The 16,444-nt window shown below is 59.3% G+C and overlaps 1 protein-coding gene across 4 annotated transcripts in view; it reads left to right on the forward strand.

Moving 5' to 3' along the window:
• The first annotated feature begins 475 nt into the window (after positions 1–475).
• The window catches only part of CASKIN2 (CASK interacting protein 2), a 34,061-nt gene continuing 18,092 nt past the window's right edge, over positions 476–16,444 (forward strand). For all 4 annotated transcript variants that reach the window (XM_082293951.1, XM_082293953.1, XM_082293954.1 and 1 more), the window contains exons 1-2: positions 476–649; positions 2,769–3,472. In XM_082293951.1, coding sequence (XP_082150077.1) covers positions 3,379–3,472 — 94 coding nt within the window. In that variant the 5' untranslated portion in view covers positions 476–649; positions 2,769–3,378. The remainder of the gene's footprint in view (positions 650–2,768; positions 3,473–16,444) is intronic.

Consider the following 16,444-nt stretch of genomic DNA (forward strand, 5'->3'; position numbering starts at 1 on the left):
TACCGTGCCTGTCCCAGACCACCGGCTCGGCGCTGGATTGAGGAGGATGAAGGATTCCCAACGGAGCCGGTCCCGAACCACTGGCTCGGTCGCGGATCGAGAATGGGGAACCTCCCACCAGCTCGGTCCCGGACCCCGCCGGTCCCGCCCCCCGGCGCCGGTCCCGGGCCGCGCTGTGCGTCCAGCCGGACCCCGTTCAAAGCGAGCCGATGCCCGGGAGCCCGGGGCAGCCCGGCCGGGGGCGGAGCGGTGCCGGTGCGGCGGGATGGGCGGCCCGGCCCCTGCCCCGCTCGACGCCGCATCACGGTGAGTGACAGCCGCCCCGGCCCGGCCCCGCCGCACAACCCGCCGGGCTTTTCCAATCAGGCCGGGCCGGGGAGGGATTTCCTGCCGGGACGGGGCCGGCCCGAGCGGGACTTTGCTGAGCGCCGCGCCGCCTGCGAGCCGGGACCCGCGGCTCCGCTCCGGTACCGGCCCCGCTCCCGCCCCGCGCGGCTCGGGAAGTTGCGGCCGGGCCGGGCTCGGCACTGCTCGGTGCGCTGCGGTCCGGAGCGGCTCCGCACGGCGCGGCCGGGTCCGGTCCGGTGCCGTCGGTTCGCCCCGGCGCGGTTCGGTTCGCCCCGGTGCGGCGGGCTGGGAGCGCCGCCAGGTGAGTGGGGCCGGCGGAGCAACTCACCCCAGGAGCCGCGGAGTGACTCTCCTCGATGGGAGCAGAAATGCCCCCGAGCCCGCCCGGAGGAAGGAGCCGCCCCGCCCGGGGGTCTCGGGGCGGGGGGAGGCGGAGGCGCGGCCGGGGCCCCCCTCGCTGCCCGCCCGGCCGCGCCCGCAGCGGGGCTGGAGCCTCCCGGGGGCATCGAGCTGCCCCCGCCGCCTCTCGGGACCCGGCTGGGTGCTTTCAGCTCGTTCGCATCTTTCCTCCGCCACTTACGTAACTGGTTTGGGTTTGTTCGGGGGGTTTTCCCCCTCCCCTCCCGCCTGTTTTTTCCCCGGCGCTGCTGTTGGCTGCGGGAATGTTTGGGATACTTTGTTTCTCCAGGTGGATTCCTGGGCTGGAGGCTCAGCTCTGCTCGTGTGGGAGGGATGTTTTGCTGTTGGTTTTCCAGCTTTGTGCGTTTCTCGAATTTTACCTTCGCTGCTTCTCTTTGGAAAGGCTGAGGAGGTGCAGGTCGGCATTCGGAGCTCTCGATCCCTCCGAGTTGCCCGCTGAGCCCCGCGTGTTTCGGGAGCCGAGGCAGCAGCACCGGGGCCGTTTTCCAAGTGAGGCCGGGCAGACTTTTCAAACATAAAGTTGCCTCACCGCCTCGCGTTCGCTTCTTGTGAGCGGTCTTGAGGAGCAGTGCAGAGGGTTAAACGAAATAGTTCTGAAGACGGTGCAACTCAGGAGGTTTTGGGAGGGGATTTGTTTGCAGCAAGAGGTTAGTCTGAGTCAAGTGGCTGAAACTTTGTTGTAAGGTAGATAAACTTGTGCAGGTGCCCCAGGACGAGGGGAGAGCTGACCCCGACAGGCACCAGCTTCAGTGCCGAGGGGGTTCATCAGCTGAATGAGCTGTGGGTGGAGGGAGAACCCCCCAGCCTGGTGTGGGAATCACACACCCCTTGTCCCAGAAGCTGAGCCAGTACCTGAGGATAATTTTTTCGTCTGCCCTGTACTGCTGCACCCTGGGGAGTGCTGGAACATGGGGAACCCATGAGGGGTCCCTGTTTGTGGGCAGCTGCAGCTCCCAACTGAGCCATGCTGTCTGTGCCATGGGATTCTCCTTCTGGTTTTGCCCCCACCCCAGCAGGACCTGTCACTGTTGCCTTCTCTCCCCTGAGATTTCCATCCTCCAAACAGTGACCTCGATTGCTCGGAGGAAGCGGCACTCGCTGTTATATAAACTCTGGAGGGTGAGCGCTCCAGACTCCACTGAGCCATGGCTGGGGGAACCAGAGCTGGTTCTGATCTATCCTGGATGGGCACAGGGGAAGTGCAGGGGTGATCTGGCGATGGCCTTGCAGCTGGCACGGTGTGTGCTCCCTGCTCTCCTGCACGCACACTCTTCCCCGGCGTCGGAGCAGCCTGCCCAGATGCATGGCCCTGAACCAGAAGGGATTTTCTTGCCACACAGTTTGGGCAGCCCGGGCACAGTGTGGGAGCACAGGCTGGGACATGTGAACTGCTCCTGCAGGACCCCATGCCCTCTCCAGGGTACCCTGGCTGGCCAGGATATGGCATTGATCTTGTTCTGAGCACGGTCGTCCTGCTGAATTACACCCAGCTCCTCACTGGGGCCAGAGAGAGCTCCTCAACTGGTGAAGGAGTGTCTTGGGTCCCAGGGCATTGAGCTTCACGGGAGGTTTGGAGGGTGAGGGTTTATCCTTGCACAGGAGAAGAGTGCAAGGCAGGCTGATCCGCTCCCCAGGGGCTGCAGAGGGCTTTGGCTAAACCTTCCCAGCTCCATCCCTTGTGTGCTGCCACCGGGAAAGGAGAGGGGGAGACGTTGTGTGCCCCAGGCCCTGTGTGCTGCCTTTAGGGAGGACATGGTGTGTGTGGCCCCGGGGGGGTGGGACAGGGAAGGAGCTGTGCCCCTGTCCCACTCCGGGGGCAGCACCCTCGGGAGGTTTCCTCCACAGGTTCTTCCCTCTCCGTTTAACATAAGGATGAGCCAAGTCCCTCCAGGACTAAATATAGTCAAAGTATTCGTTCTTCGGCACGGATACAAAAGCTGTCGCGACGGAACCGGGAGGTAAATGGCCTTTGGGGGCTGACTCTGCTCTTCCCTCTGCAGGTCCCGGGCTGCCGCGCCGGGGCTCAGCCAGGCACGGGGCTCCCCAGCGTGCCTGCAGTGCCGTCACCGAGAGGAATGCCGAAACGAAGGGGCTAATGAGCACCAGAGAGGGAGGATCTATAACTTCCAGATGGCAACGAGCCCATAATCCCTTTGGGAAGAATTAGGGACTCGTCAACGCAGCAGAGCCTGCTGAGGGGAGCAAAGCACGACGCCTCTGGCTCCAGGAGTGCTGTGAGAGGCTGAGGGCATCCCAATGCTGCCAGCGCCGGACACCCTGCCCCGAGCTGCCTGGCTTTGTCTCACAGAGCCCTGGTGCTGCTGGGAGCCTGACCCCGAGCACTGAAGTAATTTTTGTTTCAACTGATTGCATGTTCTCCAACCAAACCCCATCTGGGTCCTGCTCCTCCCGACGCAGAAAGGGACTTCTGCTCTTAACAGAAAGACTTCTTCCTTCTGGCTTTTATGCCCTGTGGGATTGTAAAGCATCTTTCTTGCTGGATTTCATCTCTCATCAAAGTTTTTTGAGGAATTAGGGCTTATTCCCATGGCTTTATAAACCTCTGGGATCGGAGGGTTTCTGCGTTGCCACTGCTCCCACCTGCGTGCGATGGGGCGCGAGCAGGAGCTGATCCAGGCCGTGAAGAACGGGGACGTACCCGGCGTGCAGAAACTGGTGGCCAAGATCAAGGCGTCCAAGAGCAGTGAGTACCTGGGCACAGAACCGTGGGCTCCCTCCCCCTGGCTGGACACTCCTGCCAGTCCTGGGGTGTGAGTCTCAGTGCTGGCCAAGCCGGGGTGCAAGTGCTGGCTCTGACCCCCAGCACATGAGTTATGCCATGGCCAGAGGCGGGAGTGCAAACACAGCCTGTGCGGATGAATGACTGGGCTGTAAGCAATCCTACAGCTGAGCTGGGGTTCCCCTTGGGCTCGGGGCCAGGGGCCCTGGAGTGTGGGCCACTGAGCAGGGATGGGTGAAGGGAAGCAGCCATGGTGGGGGAAGTGAACCCCTTTGGGGGGGATGCTGCTACAAAGGGTTTTTAGCGGTTGCTGCTCACTCCTGGCTGTATTTATCTTGTGAAAAATTATCATCCCAGCCAGTCGACTGGAACCAATCGTCAAGCCTTGAATTTCAGTCTGGTAATGTTTAACCCTTCAGCAGGGCTGTTTTCTTGCATGTGCTCTCAGAAAGGTCAGCAGCAAGCACAACTTGGAGTGAACAGAGGGCTCGGGGGGGTCCCCAAGGGCACTGCAGATGCTGCACGACATCTGGAGGAGATGGGGAGGGTGGAAAGGTGGAGGAGATCGTGGTCAGTGCCACGAAGCCCTTGTATAGAGCTGAGCTCCTGGTCATTTCTCCTGACAGACCAAGAGAAGGAAATTGGGAAAAGTAAATAAAAGGGCTCTTGGTGCCGTGTCTGGCTGGGGGAAGGTGCACCCTGGCTGCCCGGGCTGTGGCAGTGTGGATCCCCCTGCCAAGGGCTGCTCATCGTGGGGGGTCTCGTGGGTGTGTGTGGGAAAGCTGAAGGGGAATAAGCTGTCCGGAGGAGGAAGAGGGGAAACTCAGGTGGGAGAAGCTTTAAGGCTTCTTAGGAGCAGCTCGGAAGAGAGAGGCTGGCATGGAGAAACCTGAGTTAGGCTGAGGAATATAAACGTGAGGAGGGGATCAGCTCCCCTGGGTCATCTACTGGAAAGCTTTGACTGGGGCCAGAACTTTGCAAATCCCATCTGCTGAGCTTTCAGAAGGGCTGGGAGGCACCTCCTTCCCCAGACTGGGGGCATCTGGTGCCCCTTCCCTGGATGAAGGTACTGGGTGCCATTGCCTCTGCTGCTCAGGGACTGTGCCTGTACAGGGTCCCTGAGCTGAACAGGAGCAGTCTGCCTGTGTGGGTGGGTTGAAGGACACCCCCAAGGCAATGAATAATGTCAGGACGTGAGTGTCCTGCTGGCTGACGCAGCCCTGTCTCCTGAGCTGGTGTCCCATGGCCGGGCAGTGTGTGCAGGCTGGGGTGCCCATGGCTCTCCTCCTCCTGCACACCCAGAGGGGTGAAGTCACACTTGTTTTCTCCTGTACCCTCCAGTAACTCTCTCCCAGTTCAATCCCGCCTGTTTTCTCTCTGGAGTCTTCCCCACCCTGCAGCCATGGGGCACCCACGTGAACATGTGTGTTTAACTCCCCCGCTGCAGCGGCGTCAGCAGCTCCCTCGGCTTATTTTCATTTTATTCCTGTAAAAGGAGGGGGCAGAAAAACCTGACCCCTCCAAGGCCACTGCTGCAAGCCCTCAGGGGAGCTCCTGTGCTTGACCTGCTGTGGGAGCTTGCCTAGTCCTGGAAGCTCATCCCTGGCATGGAGGGCACCACTGCTCCCCATCCCTTATGGTTCCCTCTCCCTCCTCTCACCGATGCCATGCGAGCCAAGCATTTGCTGCCTTTGCTGCTTATTAAAGCGCCTTTTCCATATGACAGGCTGAGATGCTGATTTTTATTTATTTTTATTTTTTATTCTGTATTTTTTTTTAAATCCCTCTAAGAGTCCTTCTGCTGTCTCAGTGGATTGGGAGCTCGATCACTGTGATCAGCCCTCTGGGGCTTCCTGTGCCTAAAAAAGTCACCGCACGTAAGCAAAATCCAAGCGCCAGTCCCGGCAGCGGGAACTTCAGGGACACGTTGTTTAATATTCTCCGTGCGCAGCCTCCTCCCTGCGCAAGCGCCGCCGCACAAATGGGTCACAGCACCTCTCATTCCAAGGTGGGGTGGGCAGGGACAAGATTTTTGGGGGCAGGAGGGAAAGGGCAGGTGAGGGCAGTTGTCCTGCCTGCGGGAAGGGGACGTCGGCGCGACGCCCCGGTCACTCCTGCAGCCAGGGAGGGGGTTCTGGTCTGGGAGAGCCAGGCTGCTCCTGCCGGGCCAGCCGTGCTTTACTGCGGTTCCCTGGCAATGGAAACATCCCGCTTTTTATTTTCCTTCTCCCTCTCCCCTCCCCTCTGCGTCGGGAGCGCTGCAGAGTTTAATTGAAATTGTTAAACGACCCGTCACGGCTTTGGCCTCTCTCCCCCGCGATCAATCACGTCCCTGGGCTGCTGCCCTCGCCAACAATGCACCAGTTGGCCCGGCCAGGGCCAGCACTGAGGGGCTGGGGCTCCCGGGGGAGGCGAGAGGCAGAGCCCCTCTGGCCAGGGGATCTCATCCTGCGAAGAGGCAGCAGCTTCTGGAGCTGAACAGTGCTCGGCAAACTTTGGGTGTCCCCATGCCTGGATGCAGGATCAAGGGGCAGGGATGGGGGGATGCCAGGGTGATGCTGAGAGAGGGGGTGCCCCTGTGATAGCTAGGGGCTGGAGGAGCCGTGGAAGGTGATGGGAGCTGGACTCACTGTTTACCTTCCTTGAGGGAGTGGTGAAGGTTTTTATTTAAACGTGTGCGAAGTGCAAAGAAAGGGCAGCAGCTGAGCAAACTGGTGTGAAACTCTCAAGGACGGGAAGTGAAGCCCTGCTGGGGTTCAGCTGCTGCCTTGAGGAGGTTTGGTCAGCCACTTGCCCCATTTCACCGGCTGTGTTGCTGCTTTCCAGACCTTAGATATATTAAGGACTGGGGTGGGCTCCTGGGATGTGGCTGTGTCTGGGCCATGACCTAGCAAGCTGTTAAATGCTAGCAAAGCTTGCAGAGGGGTCTTGGCTTTATCTCCATGCCTGTGTTGGAGCCTCTCACTGCTGCGTCCTGGCAGCACAAAGCACGTTAAGGTTTTCCCAAGAGCTGTGCCAGCCCTCAGATGCTGTTGCCACCATCCAGTTTGGCAGGAGAGGGACGATGCTTCTCTGTGTGCCGTGAGACTGTAGCAGGCAGGTGTGGGATAATTCACTCCTTCCCTCCCCCTTGAATTTCCTCCTAATCCCTAGTAGCTGTATCAGCTTAAGCCTCAAAGTATGAGGTTTAATATCTCTCCTGTGATTTGTTAACCTTTGCCACTGACACTCTGTGTCCCTGTCCTCTGACGAAACACCCGCCCTCCTTTCATGTTCTGCTGGGATTTCTGCTTCTCCTAGCAGCAGCAGGTCTGTAGTTGTTTGGGGGAGAATTTGCTCCTTTTTGCAATCTGGGGATTATTTTGTAATGATGTTGGATGTGCCTTTGTGCCACACAGCAAGCCCAGTGTGTCACCCCCCTTACTGAGGAGGACCATCCTCCTCTTTGCTGCTGCTACTGAGGGAGGCTTGTCCCAAACCCTTGGGTACTCCTTGGTCTGGCTGCAGGGCAGAGCCAAGACTGGCCTTGGGCAGGATCCTTATCGCATCAGGCTCTGTTACACACGATGGCTTTCCCTGCTGGCAGTGGTGCAGGGGTGCCTGGGCACCTTTCCCGCTCCAGTCCTGCCCCAGGCAGTACAGGAGCCTGGACCTGGCCCTGTCACATGAAGCCCAAGTTTTGAGGATGAGTTCCCAAAGCGTCCTTGGTGGTGTTCTCTCCTCTCCTCTCCTCTCCTCTCCTCTCCTCTCCTCTCCTCTCCTCTCCTCTCCTCTCCTCTCCTCTCCTCTCCTCTCCTCTCCTCTCCTCTCCTCTCCTCTCCTCTCCTCTCCTCTCCTCTCCTCTCCTCTCCTCTCCTCTCCTCTCCTCTCCTCTCCTCTCCTCTCCTCTCCTCTCCTCTCCTCTCCTCTCCTCTCCTCTCCTCTCCTCTCCTCTCCTCTCCTCTCCTCTCCTCTCCTCTCCTCTCCTCTCCTCTCCTCTCCTCTCCTCTCCTCTCCTCTCCTCTCCTCTCCTCTCCTCTCCCCGCACGCTGTAGGTCTGACGGGCTGGACCGGCTCCGCAGCCACGCTCCGGCTTGGAAAGGCTGTGGGCACGCCTGCGGAGAGACGCCGAGAAACTCTGCCGAAACGGGCAAAACTCCCTCTTCCTCTGGGACTGAGCCAGCAGCGGGGCGAGGCGCCGTGCCCGGGGAGCCGCGCTGGCGGCGGCCCCGTGCCGGGGACCCCAGCACCCCACAGCGTGCCCAGACCTGCTCCTGAACCAGCCTGTGGTGGGTGGGTGGTGGGAGCGGGAGAAAAGAGGCTTCAAAGGCTCCGGAGAGTGCGGCAGCCACGGGGCTGGATGGTGGTGGGGCTGCAGCTCCATGGCAAGGAGGGCTCCATCCTTTCTTCCTCCTTCTGTGGCTCCCGACCTCCGTGGAAGGGGGTCTCCTCTGGTAGCCTGGTGTTTGCTGGGTGGGTTTTCCCATTCACATCCTGGAATTTCCTCTGTCACTGGGAAGGAAAAGGCCCGCACGGGCAGCGGAAGGAGTGAAGGGACAGTTGGTTTTCCAAGCTGGGCTCCAACGGGTGTTGTGTTTGGAAAGGGGCCCGGCTGCCACCGGAGTGCCCGGAGCCAGGGAAAGCGTCGCTGTGCCGAGTGCAGGAGATAAGGCACGAGCAAGCAACGTCACACGGGGAGGTGGAGGAGCCTGTGCTGGCTCAGCAAGCCCAGCCCCTGCCCCTCTGCACCCCCTTCCCCTGTGTTCACAGCTCCACATCTCCCCCTGTTCCGGGTCTGTATTTCTGTCCTCAGCCTTTGGACGCCCGTGGGCAGGGCAGCCTGTGGTCCCTGCTGTCAGCCTGGGCCATTGTAGCTGACTTTTCTTGTCTCTGTAAAAGACTGGGGGGAAAACCAGGCTAATTCTGGGGAAGAGGATGAATGTGGGAACTTTTGAGCCTGCTCCAGGCCATGTTGCCATCCTTTGGAGATACCCCAGCGCTGTCTGGCTATTCCAGGGAATCTGGGATCTCCTGGAATTGTGGAGGTCCCTCAGGGCCATGGATGGAGCTACACCGGCAGCCATCCCTAATGTCACAGGCAGGAGGCTGAGGTTTGGGACAGGAGGGGAATTTCCATCCATTGGGCATTTCCTGGTGACTCAGCCCAGACCAGGGGCCTCAGCTGCCCCTTCCCAAGGGCTGCAGAGGCCATTTTGGCTGTCTGACCCAGAAACACGGGACAATTCAGATGACGACAGCTTAAGGGCAGACAGGGAGGGCAGCCCCGAGCACTGGGACACCGTGTGCCTGGCTGCCAGCAGCACATGGGCGGCATAACCAGGACGATGCTCCCCAAGGCTGGAGAGAAGGGGACGTGGCAAGGACACTGCCAGCACAGGCATTCCATCCTCTGGCTCGGCTGGTTCCAGGAGGGAGCTGGTGGACCATGACAACAACCAGCATCACTTCTGCCACCTCTCTGTCAGGATCCCAGTGCTGCCAGAAGGTTTTTCTGGGAAGGTGGGAGGTGAATTGTTGGATCCAAGTGGCAATGGACTTGCGTGTAAGATGGTTTCCTGCTGGAAATGGATGATTCCACCAGCATCACTCCGGCAAGAGTTAAAAGTGGGGTTGGATGCCGTGCGTGTGTGTGTGCATGCACGCGCCCTGCTTTGTTTTTAAAAGCGCCTCGGCTGTCCTGGATCCCTGCCAGACCCGGGGCCCGCCGCTGGCAAAAAACTCCGGCAAAGGAGTATGAAAGGGGCAAGAAACTAAATAACAATAAACCACCTTTTTTTTTTCTTGGTTGCTCTAGCAAGCGAGAGGGTGGGGAGGAGCTGCGAGCATTCTGGCTCCCCCGAAATCCTATCCTGGCTTCCCTAAAAAATCACGCCTGAGATGGAGAGGGAGAGATCTGTTTGAACCTTGGGGCTGTAATATCACCCAAGCCTTGCCGAGGTGTCCTGGTGAGTCACAGACCTGTCTGGAGATGCCCGAACTGCCTGGAAATGGCTCTGTCGGGATGATCTCTCCCCTCCCAGGGAAGGGCTGGATACTCTGGCCCATCCCTCGCTCCTGTGGGATGCTGCCCGGGGTAGGTGCGCAGCCACCCCGAGCCGTTTGCAACCCCAGGGAGAAAGGCCGGAGCTGCAAGCGAGCAGGGCTGCGATGGCGAGATAAGGGAGCAGGGAGAACCTGCGCGAGGCAGGTATGCGGCTCCCGCAGCATCCCAGGCCTGGTGCAACACGTCCGGCTGCGCTTCCGCCAAGCCCTGCCAGCGCCGCTCCCCGCGGGCCCCAGCCAAGGCTGCGCAGGGAGCACGTGGCCCCCGGCGCTGCTGCCGTGCCCAGACCCCTGCCCCGGCCTCCCCCGGTGCCATCCCAGGAGCTGGGTCTGGCTCGGCCACCCGAGGTGGGCAGCTGTGCCGGGAGCGGTAAAACTCCTGCGACTTTGTAATGCTGGGCACAGCTGGTTGTGTAAGGCCCTGTCTGCTTGGAAGGGAGTTGGTGAGCACGGCAAGGGCGTCAGGTGCCTGTCACCGAGGTGTCCCCAGCAGCGAGGGTCGCTCAGGCTCTGCCACCCACTCTGCTGGTTCCTCTTGCCCCTGTGGAGCATCGATCCCAGGGGCTGCCTGCCTCACTCTCCCCCTCGAGCACTGCTTGTTTCTTTGCCACGACAGGTGTGGATAAGCCTGAAGGGGGGTTTCCAGCTGGAGGTGAACTGGCTGCAAACAGCAATATGGAGACTGGGGATTGGGAGCCCCATGGATCTTCCCCTTCCATGGGTGTCCTGTCTCCCTGGGCAGGACACCCAACTTGCAGCCTGTGCGGCCCCTCAGGAACCCAGGATGTGTCCCCACCATGGCAAGGCCACGTGAGAACTACTTACCTCAGTGGCCTCCAGAAACGGCCAGAGTCCTCCCTGGTAGCTAATCATTGCCTGCAGGGGGGACACAGGGACACAGTGAGTCTGGCCAGCAGCGTGGGGTTCAGCATGGCCATGGCCCAGGGATTGCTTTGGGCTGCAGGCCAGGCTGCTCTGGTCGATCTGAAACAGCTCTGGTTTGGTTTTGTGGGGCTGACACAGATGGGAAGGGCTTCATGAGCCCTCTTGGCTTCCGTGAACCAGTACCTGCTAATCCTGCTGGCTTAAAAAGAAGGGAGACGCTCCTCCTTAGAGGGAAGGAGGCTCCTGCAGACTGAGGTGCTGCCTCTGAGCCTGCTTTGTGTTTCCAAACCTCAGGAGCTACTTAAGCATTGGAAGAGCCCTCAGTTTCCTCCTCAACAGTGTTGAGGTGCAGGAAACTGTCTTGGAGCATCTGTCCCACTGGTTATATTTAGCAGCACATGGATATCCTGGAGCTGCTTCTCTGTTCCTTCCACCCCAAACCTGGTGTGGATGTGCAGGTGTCCAGCTCCGAGTCCCCAAAGTCATGGCTCTACTCTGTCCCACTGCAGCCTGCTCCTAATGCCTGTGGCTCTGCAGGACTGAATTCACACCAGGTGAGTGGTCCTGGACGAACACTCTCCTCCCAGGAGCAGTGCACGTGGGTGCCTCTTCTCAACCTCAGTGGGGGACAACCCAGACCCTGGAACAGAGACCAGCATGTGGCCGCCAGCCCCCTGCACCCACATGTGTTGCTGGTGGCCATGTGCTTGCAAAAATGGTACCTCATTTTCCAGGGGGGGACATGCACCTTCCAGGGCTGGTTGGCTCTCCAGGTGCTTTCCCAGAAGGATTGCCACAGCTCAGAAAGCCATTCCCTGCCAGGCCTGGGGATGGAGCAACCTGCCATGATCTCATGGCCGGCGTGGGGGGCATGGGATGCCGCAGGAGGGCTGGCACAGAGCAAGAAGTGGTGCCTTTTCCTACAAAAAGGAGCTGATGGAGGCAGGAGGGTCCCATTTTCCCCTGTGCTCCCCCCACTTTCTCCCCACACCCCCCTCAGGATGCTGCGGGGCAGCAGGTGGGGGTTTCAGGGCTCGCTCCCACGTTCTGCCTGCGCAGCCAAGTCGGGCTTGCCGGGGCCGTTCCCGACACGCACCCGCCGTGCTGGGAAGGCGTAAACAGATCGGGTTCCCGGCAGGGGTCCAGGGAGCAGGCAGGCCTTGGCTTGTGTCCCACCACCTCTCCGTCAGGACGGGGTGTGGGGAGCTCCCAGGCAGGGCTGGGATGGAGGGGGCTGACCTGGCAGAGGGGTCCCCGCAGGCAGCGGCATCCCTGCGGGAAGCTGGGCACGACCTTGGCTTGACAAGGAGCCAAGGATGTTGCCTCTGCCTCTGTTTACTTCTGGTGCTGAGGTGGGCCTGTTCTTTGGGGGGTGGGAGGTGTTGATGTGCTGCCCCCAAACCCCTTCCTGATCCCTGTGTGGGGAGCTCCTGACCAGAGCTCAGCCCATGAACTGGGGGTCCTCAGATCCAGCTTCTGCTTTTCTATTGGAGTTGTATTGTGATGCCTTTGACCTTGCTGTAAGTCAGCCCTTGTCCCTTCCAAGGTACGTGGGGGGATGGGGCTGCTCCGTGTCGCCTTTGTCCCCAGCTGGTCCCCAAGCAGCTGCTGCCTGACTCTGGCGTCCGGGCTGGGCAATGGGAGGAACCCGCTGCCCTCCCTGCTGGCCCCGGAGCAGCTGGGACAAGGGAAGGGGGTCAGGAACGCAGTGCCCAGAATAACTCAGCAGTCACCAAGGGCCCTGAAGGGATGGCAAGGTGGGTGTGGGATCCTGGGGTGGGTTCCTGCTTACAGCATAGGGAAGGGGTGATGCCTCTCCCAGGACACAGACTGTCACCGGCTAAGTGTTTGCTGCTTCCATGTGGGGACATGCAGGGTGGTGCAGGACATCCTGGTCATGTAGCTGTCATGTCCCTCTCCTGTCCACTGCATATGGAATCCTATTGTAGACCCCAGGCAAATCCTTCACTGCCACAGCTGCATGAAAATAGCCCGATCCAGCTAAGGTACGGGGCAGATGCTCGGCAAGATTTTGGCAATGGCTTCTCCCACTTTGGCATTGTTCAGCCAGCCGGAAACCCAGATGGGCAGTTGGAGGGTCTGATCCACCTGGGAAAAAATGCTCACTCTGGGCATGGACAACACCATGCTGCCTTCCCTGCCTTGGGAGGGAAAGGAGAGAGTGGCAGCAGGACCATCTCTCTCAGGCTGCTTGTCCCAGGCTGGAGAGAGTTTGGCCCGTGCCTGCTGGGGATGGACCCATTCCTCTCCCGTTCCCACTTGCAACAGCATGGAGCAGCCAGTCGGTTCCCATGTATTTTGGTAGGTGACCTTTGCACAGGGAATGGGAACAACAAGGTGCCCTCTGCACCCTCACCATCACTGGAGAAGGGATTTGGAGAGGGATCCCTCCTGTCCATCATGGCTTGGGAGCTGAGCAGCCACTGCTGGGTGAGATCCTTACTTTCTTTCCCAGTGCAGATGCCAGAAATGGCTGCAGCACCACAGAATCTGCAGGAGCAGTCACCCATCCAGCATCCCTTGAGACTGGCAGGAACCAGAGGCCACATTTTGGCTCTGTCCTGGAGGCAAGGAGATGTTTTGCTGAAGGTGCTGAGATCCAGGCTGCAGTTCAGAGGGAGCTGGACAGCCCAGGCATCGCTTGCTGGAAGGTAGCTTTAGGAAGCTCAGCCTCTTGTTTCAGTTCAGCAATGGAGAATATAGTCAGCAGCCCCCCAAAAGTGGAAATCCTTGGTTCTTAGAAAAGAAAACCCAGTCCCCAGGCAGCAGCTGCCACGTCCCTGCACAGCGCAGGCTGTGACCGTCCCGGGGGACCCCGCCGGCACGTCCCCAAGTGGGGCTGGCAGCAGCACCGGCTCGCGGGGTCAGAGTTGAGGAAAGGCATCCGCAAGGTATTTTTAACCGTGTGACTCCGAACTCTGGCCGCCAGCAGCCATCTGAGGTTAGTCCCGGGCTGCCGACGGCTGATTGCCCACAGGCTGCTGGCGAGAGGGGGGGGTTCTGAGTAAAATTCAGTTCCCAGCTATGTCGCGGCTTCGGGAAGGAGTGGCGGCACTTGAACCATCGACCTTCTGGGTGACCTCGAGCGAACAGCTTCACCTCCCGCTGCCTCCCCTCCCATCCTGTGTGTGCCTTGCCCAGATTAGCGCAGCCAGGGTGGGGACAGCCGCTCCGGTCGCCCTGGCAGCGCCTGCTCCAGGTGCGCGGCAGCTTCCCTGGGGCCAAAGGAGGAGGATGTGACAGGATTTCCAGCTTCTGCATCGCTGTGTGCTTTGAGTACTGGCTCCACCGGCTGGAGCAGCTCCTGGGTGCCAAGCTGCCGTGTGCAGGCGCAGGGCTGGCACTGATGGGGACACAGTGCTGTGGCAACCCAGTCCTCCAGCCTCAGCCTTGCCCTGCTTCCTCTGGAAGCTGCATGGTTGCTACAATGTCCAAGCTACAATGTAGGAGCTGGATCCTTGTTTCTCTCCCTTGAGCCCACAGGGTTTTGCTGGCCACTGTTGGCTGCTCTAATTTTCATCTGGGGCTCATTGTTAGAACCATAAAATAAATAGGTACGTGCTGCTCTGGAGCGTCAAACTCCTCCAGGTGTAGGTGGGTTGCTGGGTTGCTGCGTCCCTGTCCGCCCTCCCTAATTAACTGTTGCTCAGCTAATCCAGACTTACTGACCTGCCCTAATCTTCCTATGCGAGGCCAGCCCTTCGCTGCTGACTCCTGTCGCTCACCTCTCATGTCCCCTGTGAGCCTTTCTCGTGTTCACAGCCCTGGGTATGTGATGGAAAATGGTACCCCAGGAAGCAACAGAATACATGGTGGGAGTTTGCACCCTGGGAAGCAGCATCCCCCCATGCAGGGCTGCTGAGGTTGTTTTCCTGACCAGCAGCTCCCTCCATGCCCACGCTCACACTGCTCCTCTCACCGTCCCCCCACATCCTGCTTCCCCTCTTTCTTCCTCCCATTGACCTGCTGCCGGTTGGATTATTTCTCCCCAGATGCTGCAATCTGCATTTTTCCCAGGTTGAATCTGCCTGGGTTTGTTCTCCTAATCTCTCTAAGTCCTTTTTGTGTTATTTCTGGCCTTGTCAATGTGTAGCACATCCACCACAGATTATTTTAATGCATCATTTGCTGGGTATGGCATTAATGACAACACTGAGAGTGTCCGTAGGTGCAGCCCCTTTGCCAGGGTATCTGGGACAGTCCTTCCTTGCCTTCCAGGGAACCAGTTGGACTTGAGCTAAGGTGCATTGTTAATGCTGGAGGCCATGCTCTGCTGCTCCCCGTGTACCACAGCCCAGGGATGGCCCTTGGCCCCACGGAGTGCCCAGTGCAGGTTCAGGCAGTGCTCGCACTTGGCCACTGGCCCCCACTGCTATCGGCCCATCTCTTCCCGCTCGGGAGGCGTCCTGTCCTTTCGGAAGGATGGGGGAAATGGAAAAGGCTCCACCTCTTCCCTGGGCAAATACAGCTCCTCTGAGTTCATATCCTGGAGAGCGGAATAGCCAGGTCCCAGCAGGGATGGTGACTTCACCTCCCGGTAACGCGTTTCCCCGGCCAGCTGGGAAAGGAGCCCTTGTATCTCCGAAGGAGCCGGCTGCCTTCCCCCACCCGAAGCCTTTCCCAGCTGTTTCCATCCTGGATAGGGCTGGGGGATGCAATTTCTGCTCTGTGGGGAAGGGGTGTTACCACTCCTCCCAGCCAGGGGAGCTGGGCTGGGCTGCATCATTTTGGGGGTAGGCAGCCACTACAAACCCACAAATTATTGTGGAGAAGGGGAGCAAGCACCATTCATCCCACCCCAGCTGAAATCCTTCTGGGGACCTGAAACTCAGAGCAGGAGCACGTGTTTGGCTTTTGCAAGGGGTGAATCCAGCCCCAAAGAACTCCTGTGATGCTCCTTTCCCCTCTTGGCGTTGGTCCCCTCGGTCCCCTGTGGCCATCAAACCTTGGGGTCGAGAGCTGAGAGCTGCACCTTCTTCCCAGCTGTGTGGATGGAGACAGGGTTTCCGATTCTGCTTTTCCTTTCATTGTTCTGGGAGCCTTCCCTTTGAACAAACTGCCTGTTTTTTCCTGCTTTGCTTGTGAGGGGAAGCAGCAGGGGGGAATTGGGGGTTTGGATGGGGGTCCTGGAGTGGCTGGGCTGGGGGTTAGTGATCAGTGTGCTGTGGGGATGCTGCCTGATGTCTCACCTGCTGCCAGCCTCTTAAAAAACCTTAAATGTTTGATTTCCCCTGGAAAAATGACTCCCAGCCTTTTCCAAAGAAGGTAAAAGGCTCCCAGTTGACTCCATGGTCCTTTTGCCCTATCCCTGTTTGCCAGTGGTGGGCCTCCAGGCCAGCCCAGGGTGGAAGGCAGATCCTTGGACCTTTCAAACTCCTCTGCCTTTGCCATCACCTGCCTTCATCATCATCCACCATCATATCCAAACATGTTGCAGGACAGGATTGCTTAAAGGAGATGAGGAAGGAGGCCAAGCTGCCAGAGGAGACTCGACACGCCATCAGCAGAGACAAGATGGTGACAGGAACAGCTTGGGCTCTGCGTGGCTGTAAGCCCTAAGATTTGGGGCTCCAGCCAGGGGTAAATGGTGACTTGTATTGAGGTTAGAAACGAGCATTAGGTGCAGGGATACTCACAGCACAGGGGTGCTGTGTCCAGCCTCAGGATGCTGTGAGGAGCCACCTGGAGCTCAGCTCCTGGAAGGTTATTGCGCCTGCTGGGGTTATTCCAGGCTGCTGAAACCAGGAGCAGGACTTGGTGTGAGGGCCATCCTGCAGCCTGTGCAGTGTCAGAGCAGGCAGGGCCCTGGTCTGGTCCAGGGTGTGGTCAGTTTCTCAAGGGATGAAAATGCCAGTTACTCTTGAGGAGTTGCCAGGTGTTGGTGTAGGGACACTAAGGGGCTCCCAGCTGCTCTCATGTCATTGCCATTTCCCCTCTGTTGATGGGAATCTGCCCCCTTGATTGCAGCCTCCCCATCCCTGCCAGTTA

This window comes from Coloeus monedula (genome assembly GCF_965178545.1).
Source record: "Coloeus monedula genome assembly, chromosome: 19".
Classification (NCBI taxonomy): Eukaryota; Metazoa; Chordata; class Aves; order Passeriformes; family Corvidae; genus Coloeus; species Coloeus monedula.